This window comes from Oncorhynchus nerka, linkage group LG20 (assembly GCF_034236695.1).
Source record: "Oncorhynchus nerka isolate Pitt River linkage group LG20, Oner_Uvic_2.0, whole genome shotgun sequence".
Lineage (NCBI taxonomy): Eukaryota > Metazoa > Chordata > Actinopteri > Salmoniformes > Salmonidae > Oncorhynchus > Oncorhynchus nerka.
In genome coordinates this window covers 65,087,623-65,101,024 of record NC_088415.1, presented here as the reverse complement: position 1 = coordinate 65,101,024, position 13,402 = coordinate 65,087,623, and the positions used below count along the sequence as shown (strand labels likewise).

The window sequence follows — 13,402 nt, the reverse complement described above, 5'->3', positions numbered from 1 at the left end:
TTGATTTGATTTGAAGAACTACATCTGCTGGCTGTCTCCAAGTCCACTCCAAACACCCACCAACTAAGTTGTACTGAGAATACCTCCAATTACTACTTTACACGCACACAGAAACTGGAAAAGGATTATTCAATGTGACTGAAGGGCTGCATTTACACAGGCAGCCTAATTATTATATAATTTTTTTGCCAATAATTGGTCTTTTGACCAATCAGTGTAGATATTTAGCGAATAATTAGGCACAAAAAAAAATCAGGGGTGCGTTCAGTTTGATTAATCACTTGCTACGTTGCATGACGGTTTTACTGAAAGACACATTTTACAAAAACGTTCTTCAACGTTCTTGAACAGACTTTGAGGTACGTTTGCTCCGTTTTGTGGGGTGTGGCTTGAAGCAATGAGTGATGGTATTTAGAGGGCAGCAGAGCGTTCCCAACCCACCACCCAACCCCTTTCTGTTCTGAACGCAGCCCATAATTGGGCTGCCAGTGAGGGAGTTTGATTAATCTCGCCCCGGCGCCCGTCTGTAGATGTGTTTTGCACTGGCTGAAAGTCGAAAGCCCCACTGCAAAGTCGGTTCAAAACAGAGGTGATGTAATTAAGCACGTGTAGTAATGAGTAGGATTCTGTGTTTCACATGCAAAAGTGATTGCTTTTGATGGAAACTCTTTATCTACCTTTCCAATGGAAACTATTTTGAAAAGTCAAACATTTATTTTTGTTTCACATGCAAAAGTGATTGCTTTTGATGGAAACTCTTTTATCTACCTTTCCAATGGAAACTATTTTGAAAAGTCAAACATTTATTTTTTTGAAAAGATGATGCCCCATGTTGCGTTGTTGGCAATTTGACCAAACTGCATAGATTACGTTAGTTTGAGAACGGCTTTCGCCCGATGATGTGACAAGCCATAGCGTGACAAGGTAGCGTAAACTATATTTGTATCTGTATTTAACTAGGCTAGTCAGTTAAGAACAAATTCTTATTCTTATTTACAATGACAGCCTGGCCAATTGTGCGCCGCCCTTTGGGACGCCCAATCACGGCCAGTTGTGATTCAGCTTGGATTCAAACCAGGGTGTCTGTAGTGACACATCTAGCACTGAGATGCAGTGCCTTAGACCGCTGTGCCACTAGGAGGCCCCAGCATTATCTTTGGTAGATTATATTAAATTATATTTGTTATTAGTTATTAAAACAAGACAGTTAACCCACTGTTTCCCGTAATTGTAAATAAGAATTTGTTCTTAACTGACTTGCCTAGTTAAATAAAGGTAACTTTTAAAAATACAATTACATGATATAGACATAGGCCAACTGTAACCAAGTCCTCTAAGGAAGTGCTATTTTGTTGTCCTCTGCATCCTCTCTATCTGTGTGAGGTAGCCTGTGCAGCCTAGTGTGGGCTATGGATCTCGACTATTGTCTGGGTTTAATGTGCCCAGCCTAGAACAATCCAGATCTTTCACCGGATGCACAAATCTGAAGCATCCGGTTGGCGTTTCCACTCTTTAGCAAATGTGGTGGTTAGAGGGAGCCCAGTGGCCGGCAGTGGGAGAAAATAGAGCGAGATTGATTTTGGACGACCAAAAGCATTCTCTATTCCGGCTGCAAATACATCGGTTTCCTCCTTAACTTGCTTTAATGGTGTGCCGCGTGATATTTTTTTTATGTCTGTACTGTATTAATAAAACATAATTTTGCACCACCATTTTGAGATTTTTAGACAATTTCAGAATGTTTCATACCGCGTTCAGCCAATCCGGTTACAGCAGTCGGTTGTTTACCCTTAGTTGAGGTGGCCAACATCATGAAGTAGCATTAGCCACTTTAGCATGGTGGTGGAAAATTACGCACATTTTTTCATTTTTTTACCACAGTGGCACGCAATTAAAATTAGATAAGGAGGAAACCGATGACTTTGCATTGTGAATGGAGGATGTTTTATGTACGAACCGTTCGCCGGGGGCCACCAGCGTAATAGCCGCTGGTCACATAGCCTAGAATGATAGTGAAGATCAATAGCTCCCACTAACGGTTTCCCAGGCTATGCATGTGGAGTATGTTTTGTCTTATTTGTTCATTTCTAAACTGTGCTTATCTGACTCCGATGTGATGCAAATTTCTCTCATCAGTTTCTCACCATTCAAAAAATGTATTTATCAGATGGGGATTGTTTCCACAGACCCCACAAGCAGTCAGCACTGACTAGTACAACTCAGAGACAGGGCAGTCCAGTGTAATACACTCCCAGACACACAACACCAAATTGTTGAGACTTCTTATTTACTGGCCATATATGTTACTATAAACACTTTGATGTGATACAGATTTCTCTCATCAGTTTCTCACCATTTTTTAATTATTATTTTTTAGATGTGGTTTGGTTTCACAGACTGCACTTATCCTTCCTGTGCATTGTATTAATGGGTTTATACAGTAAGTATATGGCTGAATCAATATGTATTTGTATGTTTATTTTGTCAACTTCAACATTTGTAAAGAATACACTGACGCAAGTGAAGAGATTCCGCATTACGTCATCGGCAGAAGCCACACGTACTCGAGGCAAATGCTGGGTTGCGCTACTCGAAAATTTCCATCACATCACCGCTACAAAAAGCGTTCGTAATTACAGGAATAGACCGTTCTAGGGGTATTGTACAATTGACCTAAATTAATCGTAATCACATCTATGGACACGGCTGACACGTCTATCCTGGATGTAAACAATGCAGTTTTATTCCTCGAAATCCTGGTAAGTATAGACAGCACAAGTGCACTGGAACGACCTTAATATCACTCGTGTAAAATCCAAGTTACTGTATAGGAACTAGTGAGATCTAGATTTGTTTTAATCCCGAGGCAAATTGCATGTCAACTGTTAGAATTGAAGGATTGACAATTTGGGGGTTAACCGTTATTACGCCTCATTTGTAGTGCCTCTGTCGTAACGGGATACAGATTATCGCAATGGATGTGCATATAAATCTGTCATATACAGCCTGTTGCCTTTCTTCACTCATCATGTGTGTTTGACAAGAAATGTTGACAAATGATGCTCTTGGTATTTCACACTGTCAACCATAGTGTTTCTCAGTTCTTTCTGAAATACACCAGAGCTGAGCAGGATCCATTGTAATTAAAGTAACCAAGTCATTGACATGGCTATCATGGCTCGTTTGTAAAACTGTTATGGCATCATCAACCAACAGTTTGGTACACTACATGACCAGAAATATGTGGACACCTGCTCTTCAAACATCTCATTCCAAAATCATGGACATTAATATGTAGTTGGGCCCCCCCTTTGCCGCTATAACAGCTTCCACTTTTCTGGGAAGGCATTCCATTGGATGTTCTACAAGAGCATTGGTGAGGTCGGGCACTGATGTTTGGTGATTAGGCCTGGCAGTCAGCATTCCAATTCATCCCAAAGGTGTTCGATGGGCTTGAGGTCAGGGCTCTGTGCAGGCCAGTCAAGTTCTTCCACACCGATCTCGACAAACCATTTCTGTATGGCCCTTGCTTTGTGCACTGGGGCATTATCATGCTGAAACAGGAAAGGGCCTTCCCCAAACTGTTGCCACAAAGTTGGAAGCACAGAATGGTCTAGAATGACATTGTATGCTGTAGCATTAAGATGTCCCTTCACTGGAACTAAGGGGCCTAGCCCGAACCATGAAAAACAGCCTCAGACCATTATTCCTCCTCTACCAAACTTTACAGTGGGTACTATGCATTCGGGCAAGTAGTGTTATCCTAGCATCCACCAAACCCAGATTTGTCCGTCGGACTGCCAGATGGTTAAGTGTGATTCATCACTCCAGAAAACGCGTTTCCACTGCCCCCAGAGTCCAATGGCTGCTAACTTTACACCACTCCTGCCGATGCTTGACATTGGGCATGGTGATCTTAGGCTTGTGTTTAGCTGCTCGGCCATGGAAACCCATTTCATGAAGCTCCAGATGAACAGTTATTGTGCTGGCATTGCTTCCAGAGGCAGGTTGGAACTTGGTAGTGAGTGTTGCAACCGAGGACAGATTATTTTTACGTGCTACACGCTTCAGCACTTGCCGGTCCCATTCTGTGAGCTTGTGTGGCCTACCATTCCATGGCTAATTGTTGTTCCTAGACATTTTTCACTTCACAATAAAAGCACTTACAGCTGACCGGGACAGCTTTAGCAGGGCAGAAATTTGACGAACTGACTTGTTAGAAAGGTGGCATCCTATGACAGTGCCACATTGAAAGTCACTGAGCTCTTCAGTAAGGCCATGTTACTGCCAGTGTTTGTCTATGAAGATTGCATGGCGGTGTGCTCGATTTTATACGCCTGTCAGCAACTGGTGTGGCTGAAATAACCAAATCCACTCATTTGAATGGGTGTCCACATACTTTTGTATATATTGTATAAATATCAGCATATTCCCACTGATCCAGTTTTTCTGTTGTTGCAGCAATTTCCCGAAGCAGTTTCACTAATCACCTTTGTAAAGCAGCCAGTATCAGAGTTGTTTTTCTTCCAGTAAGGAGCTCACATTGGGACACAGGGTCAGTTCAGGAACAACAACCACAAACATGTTAAAAAACGGATAGAATGCTTTCTGGATTATGGAGCAAAGAACCATGGTGATCAGACGCCCCACAGGCAGGCAGCATTTACTAGTACAACTCAGAGACAGGCAGTGGTGAAAAAGTACCCAATTGTCATACTTTAGTAAAAGTAAAGATACCTTATTAGAAAAAGACTCAAGTAAAAGTCAACCAGTAAAATTCTACTTGAGTAAAAGTCAAAATATTTGGTTTAAAAAAATACTTAAGTCTCAAAAGTAAATGTAATTGCTAAAATATACTTACGTATCAAAAGTACAAATTATAAAAAATCCTAATATTAAGCACAAAAAAAAGCTGTCATCTAGGCAAAGGGTGGCTACTTTTGAAGAAACTCAAATATAAAATATATTTTGATTTGTTTAACACTTTTTTGGTTACTACATGATTCCATATGTGCTGTTTCATAGTTTAGATGTCTTCACTGTTATTCTACAACGTAGAAAATAGTACAAATACAGAAAAACCCTTGAGTGAGTAGGTGTGTCCAAACTTTTGACTGGTCCTGCAATTTCAATATGTGATGGGTGTTTTTGTTGACGATTGTTGTACAGTTAACTTCATTACTGAACAAAGCAGGCAGCTTTACACACAGCTCTACCCTGCGGTTCTAAATCTGATATCAATTATAATCTTATGGTGTAAAATAACACTGGGCAATCAGTGGATGTAAGTAAATACATGAACAGCTGCAATATATAGCTGATGTCTAAGTGGGGAAAAATATGGGGAAATACAGGGCCATAACTCAAACAACTGCTCATGTCTCAGAAATACTGTACCCCTTTGCTTTTCTTTCTTTGACTGTGGTAAAAAAAAAGAGCCATAATATACATAAGAGACTTATAAGGGAAGGGTTCAGCGTGCCTGAAATTCAGTTAATAACTGGGCAAGAGAGTTTATCTATCCACTGCAGGAAGAAATGTTATAGTTTTAATATTGCTAAGAGAAACTGTCTTTATAGCCTTGGTTTGATTCTGGCAGGGGTGGAGTGTTACAAGTTTTCTGCAATGTTTATGGTATACAATGATTTGCTCATTTCAGGGCAGTTATTTTTAATACTGCAAGTGTATGTGAGCTAGCACAGAGCAAGAGTAATGCTCGCTGGGTGGGCGCCAAGTGAGAGGTTGGAAGGGGCTGCAACTGGAGAGCCAGTAAAGCTGTACAAGAATGTCAAGCCTGCTCATTTGAAGTTAAAGATAGAGGCAGCAGCACAACCTGTGTCCTGACAGTTTCTAATTTCAGATATGTGACTGTAGCTAAGCTAACCCCTTCCAACTGGGGCTGGCTGCTTTTTGTTGTCATGTTTGCCTGGTAGAGAGGGCTTTATATACTCTGTACAGTTGTTATCAAGAATGACAAGCCTTTGGAGTAGCACACAGACAGACAAGGAAACAGAGGACCATGGTACATTCTGAAGGGTATGTTCAACATTGACAAGTTTGTTATCTCCTGAGTTGTGTTGCTTGTGGTTGTTTTCAATCTTCAAAAGGGGAATAGTAGTTTGTGTCAATCTTAGCTATTTATTTCACAGATTTAGAATAGCATTCGTAAGGTCAAATACTTGGCACAAGAGCTTGGCTCTGTTCCTTTGTGATATGAATTGGCAGTTTGAGTATGTTACATTGTTATTATTAGTTAGTTAGTTGCTATGCGTTTGTTGTACTATATGAGACTCAAGTAGATTGTGCTTGGATGATTAATGAATGATTCACTCAAAAGTGTTTAACATTGTTGTAACTTACTTAAACTAAAACGTGACATTACAGACAGATAATGTTTGTTTGCAGTCATCTTTATTGTGTGAATACAGTGTCTAGGAGTGAATGCGCTACTTGCTACCAATTTGATCCAGTGTTACCATAGAGGGCGTTACTCTGCAGAGAAGGGTCTATGTGCAGACATTGTTTTCATTTTTGTGTATGTGTACAGTACCTTCAATTAGCATTTGGCATGAAACATTTGGAAGTTTCTACATGTAACCTGAGGCCACTGCATAATATTTGCATATTTATTTAATTATTCAATTAACTTCTACTTCATTGGTGAAAAGTGGCCAGTCGTGGGAGAAAGAGTATAATGAATCGTTTATAATTTTGTTGTCATTGATGTTTTGCTCCACAAAATCTGGTCCCATTTAAAATGAGAGAGAAGGGGGGGCATTGCACCCTGTTTTTTAGGAATGGAGTGACTGGGTTCTTTGCTACCATGGCAACTTACCACATGACTAGGTGTATTAGATTTCCTTGGACAGTGTGCAGCGAGGCATAGTGTGAGCATTCGCTAGCTGCTGTGAAACGTTCGTCCTTGTCTCGCTCAAGTTTTTCAATGCCCTGTAGGGACTGTCCGCAGGCTACAGTTTTAACAAAAATGCATGATTTAATATGTCCCGACGGTCACCAGGTAAGAAATGATGTGTCATGTTGCCATTTATTCAAGTGAAAATGGGCAGTGTGAGGTGGTCAAAAGTTATTAGCGTTGATGGAAAAAAATGACTCTGGGTTGTGTCAGTCATGTCACAGATTATGTTTAGTGAAGGACTCTTGGTACTAATGATACAGTATCTTGTGGTGATTCAGGCTATGAAGTGAATTGAGATAATAGAGTGTGGATGGGGATACAGTACGTAGAGATAACCAAGAGGATGGTAGTGTTGCTGTTGTAGAAGGGGTGTCAGATACTTAGTACTGTAGTGTTGCATTGAGACTAGCATATACAATACCGTTCAACAAATGTGGGGTCACTTAGAAATGTCCTTGTCTTCCATGAAAACATACATGAAAATGAGTTGCAAAATGAATAGGATATATAGTCAAAACATTGACAAGGTTATAAATAATGATTTTTAATTGAAATAATCGTTGTGACCTTCAAACTTTGCTTTCGTCAACAATCCTCCATTTGTAGCAATTACAGCCTTGCAGACCTTTGGCATTCTAGTTGTCAATTTGTTGAGGTAACCTGAAGAGATTTCACCCCAAATTGGATCGGCTTGATGGGCACTTCTTACATACAATACGGTCAAGCTGCTCCCACAACAGCTCAAAAGGGTTGAGATCCGGTGACTGTGCTGGCCACTCCAGTATAGACAGAATACCAGCTGACTGCTTCTTCCCTAAATAGTTATTGCATAGTTTGGAGCTGTGCTTTGGATCATTCTCTTGTTGTAGGAGGAAATTGGCTCTAATTAAGCGCCGTCCACAGGGTATGGCATGGCGTTCCAAAAATTGAGTGATAGCCTCCCTTCTTCAAGATCCCTTTTATTCTGTACAAATCTCCCACTTTACCATCCCCAAAGCACCCCAATACCATCACATTGCCTCCACCATGCTTGACAGGTGGCGTCAAGCACTCCTCCAGCATCTTTTCATTTTTTTCTGCGTCTCACAAATGTTCTTCTTTGTGATCCAAACACCTCAAACTTAGATTTGTCCGTCCATAACACTTTTTTCCAAATTTCCTCTGCCCAGTGTCTGTGTTCTTTTGCCCATCTTAATCTTTTATTTTTATTGGTCAGTCTGAGATATGGCTTTTTCTTTGCAACTCTGCCTAGAAGGCCAGCATCCCAGAGTCGCCTCTTCACTGTTGACGTTGAGACTTGTGTTTTGCGGGTACTATTTAATGAAGTCAGTTGAGGACTTGTGAGGCGTATGTTTCTCAAACTAAACACTTGTACTTGTCCTCTTGATCAGTTGTGCACCGGGGCCTCCCACTCCTCTTTCTATTCTGGTTAAAGCTAGTTTGCACTGTTCTGTGAAGGGAGTAGTACACAGCATTGTACGAGATCTTCAGTTTCTTGGCAATTTCTTGCATGGAATAGCCTTCATTTCTCAGAACAAGAATAGACTTTTTCAGAAGAAAGTTCTTTGTTTCTGGCCATTTTGAGCCTGTAATCAAACCCACTAATGCTGATGCTCCAGATAGTTGTCTAAAGAAGGCCAGTTTTATTGCTTCAACAGCTTTCAGCTGTGCTAACATAATTGCAAAAGGGTTTTCTAATGATAATTTTGCCTTTTAAAATGATAAACTTGGATTAGCTAACACAACATGCCATTGGAACACAGGAGTGATGGTTACTGATAATGGGCCTCTGTACGCCTATGTAGATATTCCAGCAACAATAGTCATATACAACATTAACAATGTCTACACTGTGTTTCTGATCAATTTGATGTTATTTTAATGGACAAAAAATGTGCTTTTCTTTCAAAAACAAGGACATTTCTAAGTGACCTCAAACTTTTGAACGGTAGTGTACATTAAATGATAGTAGTTGCGGCTGAACAGTGGCACTATTATGAGTAATACTACAACTACTAAAGCTGTTGAGTTAGTAGTGTTATGTTAATGTATTTTTTTGTTGTAAAATGACCACCTGGGAAGCAATATTGTATTGTCTGCACACAATAATGACCTAATCATTGATCCATTACAAACGTGTCACTATTAGGACTCAAGTACTGAAAGAATAAAATAAATGTGTATTTTAATTCAAACTGTCATGGCCCAGTGAGTGTAAGTCATTACTCATGAACAGTTTTAAGAAACCAATAACTAGCCTACTGATTTTGCTGCACTCGTTATGTCTAGGGGTGTTAGGCCTAGCTACATTGTCTGTAACCTGAATGAATGGCTGCTTGAATGTGAGAAATCAGTGTTTGAGGACCGTGTTGGATGCACATGTGCCCAGGGAGACAGCAACCTTACCTTGGTCCAAGGCTAGCTCTGTCTCTCTTGACCTCTTGGTTGGCCAGTCCAAGCAGATTATTATTTGCTCAGATGGTGACAAAACAGAAATATGTACAAAAAGGAAAAACACCAAAGGCATACCCAAAGTAAAGACTCAAAAACAAATGGAAAGCCTGATGGCCACCAAGCAAAACCAGCAGCTTTGTGGCTTGCAAGCTGGGACATTGACTGACAAACCTAATTGACAGTACCTGATATGCTTATCGAGCCTTGGCTCAGCACCTAGACACTGCCACCTGTGGGATGGAGTGTGGAAGTGTGTCCTGGATAGTGTGTTTGTCTTTGTCCTAACACTAACCTTCCCTCATATCATCTGTTTCCTCCTGATCAGAATGATTGAAGATCGTGGGAGGAGTGGTGACATAATGGCGGAGAGACGACAACTGTTCGCAGAGATGCGTAAGTGTACAGGGCGATCTCTGAAAAGTAGTGAACCACACTCATAGTATTATAACTGTTGTATGCATAATAACAACATTCACCAGGTTATTAATAACATTTACCAAGTCATTTACCATGCTACCTCAAAGAAAGATTCCAGTATAGGATCCAATATAGGCTAACACAGCTTACTTTCATTAGCAATAATAGACAGGAATCTATTGTTAATGACCACATGGATGCACTCTGCATGGACAGTGTGTGAAGCAACACTCTTCCCCCAGTAGCTCCACAAAGTCTCATCATCACCAGCATTCCTGCGTTACTGTCTGTCATATTACCTTGCACACAATTTTTTTTTTCCTACAGGGGCACAAGAGTTGGATTCCATAAGATTGTCCACGTATAGGACAGCTTGCAAACTCAGATTCGTTCAGAAGAAATGCAACCGTGAGTATGGCGTGATGTCCTCTGTCTGAGGTTTGATTGGGATTGTCTTGTGTCTCTGAAAACACGTGGCTAAAAGGGAAACGTGTCCGTGCATTTCTATTCTGTCTTTTCACAGTCCATTTGGTGGACATCTGGAATGTGATTGAGGCGTTCAGAGAGAACGGCCTGAACACCATGGACCTCAACACAGAGTTCACTGTGGCTCGCCTGGAAGCAATACTCTCCACCATCTTCTACCAGCTCAACAAGCGCATGCCCACCACCCACCAGATCAATGTGGAACAGTCCATCAGTATGCTGCTCAACTTCCTGCTGGCTGCCTATGACCCGTGAGGATCCACCATGACCGCATCACTGTGTGACGGTCACTGAGCGTGATGATGGGGCAATTGTGTTGCATGTGTTTGTGTACGTGTGTGGCGTGTGTGGCGTCTGTTCACACACAGTCTTTCATGGGAGAACGAAATCCAGACTGACTGTTGTTTTAACAATGTAATGGTCTCACAATAGTCTTGTGTCAAGTGATACATCTTTAGTTCTGATGAAAGACAAGAGAAAGTAAACAGTGAAAATGACATAGTGATGATGATAAATACATTTGAACCATTTCTTCTTGTTTTTACTGCTGTAATTACAGTGTATTAGAGCAACTTAAAGGTGATACACATAGAAATGTTGGTAATTTTTGCGTTGTAATTTCAGAAAATGTCCATAATATATTTGTCACTAATAGTGGAATAATACTGTTTCACAGTATTACTTACCCGCCAGTGTTGTGACTGGCTGTGATATTCGTCTATTTATTTCTCCTGCCAGAGTATCATCTGTCAAACCGGGAAAGCTGTTCTGACCTTGTTTTCTCACATAAACTGAAATTGAGCGAACAGTGTAGAATTGTAGCAACCGGGAAATGACAGAGCGATTTCCACTAGATAACACAGCCAAAAAGTCAGAACAGCTTTCCCAGTTTGACAACAGATGCTGCTCCGGTGGGAGAAATCAATAGGCGAGTATCACAACCATTCAAAAGAATGTAAGTCATACTGTGAAACACTATCATTCCACTATTAGCGCCAGATATATTAATAGACATTTTCAGAAATTATAATACAAAAAAAAAATCCTAGGGGTAGCACCTTGAATGTGAAAGTGTTTAGATTATTGCAGGTATTACCATTGTACTGCATATTCTTGACTTTTTCACAAATACACAAATTATACAAATTATACAAATCTGAAAAAATACTAAACACATTTCTTCTTTTAGGGAAAGCCTCGGAAAAATCTCTGTCTTTGTTGTGAAGATGGCCCTGGCAACCATCTGCGGAGGGAAGATTTTGGATAAATTAAGATGTAAGATACATGGTTAATATTTCTTAAGATTATAGATTAAGATGAAGATGAATGAATCATTTACAGAGAATGATTTGCCCAACATTACTGTCCAGTGTTTACAGATTTCTATTAAATATGACCTATAATTAATTACAATATTAGTGAAATAGTTTTACTTCCAAGAAATGCTAATTGAGTATGCTAAAAAGCATATTTTCTGTGTTGGAATGATGTGGGCATTAGTGGTGCGTGGGTCAGCTGTTTGTGCACCTGCACCCTCCCGCAATTGCTAATAACACATCTGCAACCGCCGGACTATATGTGATAAAGTGAAAATCTGAGGCCTGCACCCGACCGACCCTAACCTGCTAAGACAGAAAATGCCCTGTAGGCTACAGTCAGAGAGCGGAGTGATTTTTTAACAAGGGGGTGCAGGATATCTTTGCCTGATTTAGATATGTTGTTGCATATAATTTCAGACGTTTTTGGTAGGCTATTTGTTTGTCAAGTTGTCTATAATTAGATACATGCAGCTTATCTTCTCTTATTATACACTGAGTGTACAAAACATTAAGTACACCTTCCTATTATTGAGTTGCACGCACACCTTTCTCCCTCAGAACAGCCTCAATTCGTCTGGACATGGACTCTACGAGGTGTCGAAAGCATTCCACGGGGATGCTGGCCCACGTTGACGCCAATGCTTCCTACGGTTGTGTCAAGTTGGCTGGATGTCCTTTAGGTGGTGGACCATTATTGAAAAACCTAGCAGTGTTACAGTTCTTGACACAAACCAGTGTGCCTGGTGCCTACTACCATACCCCGTTCAATGCACTGGTGGCACTTTATAATTGGATAGGACGGGCTTGTGATAATGGCTGGAGCGGAGTCAGTGGAATGGTATCAAACCAACACATGGTTAAATATTTTGTTTTTCCCATTCACCCGCTGAATGGAACACATACACAATCCATGTCTCAATTGTCTCAAGGCTTAAAAAGCCTTCTTTAACCGGTCGCTTTCTCTTCATCTACAGTGATTGAAGTGGATTTAACAAGTGACATCAATAAGGGATCATAGCTTTCACCTGAATTCACCTGGTTGGTCTGTAATGGAAAGATTTCTTAATGTTTTGTATACTCAATGTATGTTGCCCTAGAAGACTAAATAAACCCTTGCTCACCAGAATAATGTAAAAGATCGATAGAATGAAAGCTTCAATCTAGTTGAGATTGGTCAAGTTTGCTCTGTCATCTCTGCTTCTTTCATAGATGTTTAGGGACCAGGGAGAAAATGCAATAACCCTAAAAAAAACGGAAAATATTTTCTTAGGAACATTTCCAAATGACATCAGTTTGACCGGTTGTAAGGAAATAGAAAGCTGTGAAAATGACCCAACATGTTTCTGATAAGATTTCAGTTTGGCTTGGATGCATATTTTATGTGGTTGCAATATGATCAGCTTTTATGATGCTGATTAAGATAGCACCTCCACAGACAATATCTAACTGCACATTCACATTCTCTCAAGATGCCAAAAGAAATAAATTTCTCCACGCCTGTTCCCGAGTTAAAATGTAGCCCACATTTGGTGTATCATTTTACTGCAAGAAATGTTTCATTCTGAGGGAGTTAATATTAAGGCTATGTGAGAGGTTGTAGACCTACAGTCAGTGTTCAGATTTCAGTTTCCATTTAACCCATCTGACCAGTAGGCTACAGTCCTTTTGACGTATCATAGGCCTACAGTCCCTTTGACGTATCATAGGCCTACAGTCCCTTTGACGTATCATAGGCCTACAGTCCCTTTGACGTATCATAGGCCTACAGTCCCTTTGACGTATCATAGGCCTACAGTCCCTTTGACGTATC

General features: G+C 40.4%; 1 protein-coding gene across 9 annotated transcripts in view; it reads left to right on the top strand.

Annotated features, from left to right (window-relative positions):
• Positions 1-2,564: 2,564 nt before the first annotated feature.
• Positions 2,565-13,402, top strand: part of LOC115102969 (dystrobrevin alpha-like) — a 30,719-nt gene continuing 19,881 nt past the window's right edge. For 4 of the 9 annotated variants that reach the window (XM_029623474.2, XM_029623473.2, XM_029623477.2 and 1 more), the window contains exons 1-5: positions 5,810-6,036; positions 9,696-9,763; positions 10,115-10,195; positions 10,311-10,524; positions 11,463-11,548. In XM_029623474.2, the coding sequence (XP_029479334.2) occupies positions 6,020-6,036; positions 9,696-9,763; positions 10,115-10,195; positions 10,311-10,524; positions 11,463-11,548 (466 nt within the window). In that variant the 5' untranslated portion in view covers positions 5,810-6,019. Of the gene's footprint in view, positions 2,760-5,809; positions 6,037-6,883; positions 7,019-9,695; positions 9,764-10,114; positions 10,196-10,310; positions 10,525-11,462; positions 11,549-13,402 lie in introns of those variants that run through there. The other 5 variants (XM_029623475.2, XM_029623464.2, XM_065005686.1 and 2 more) reach the window with 3 other exon arrangements.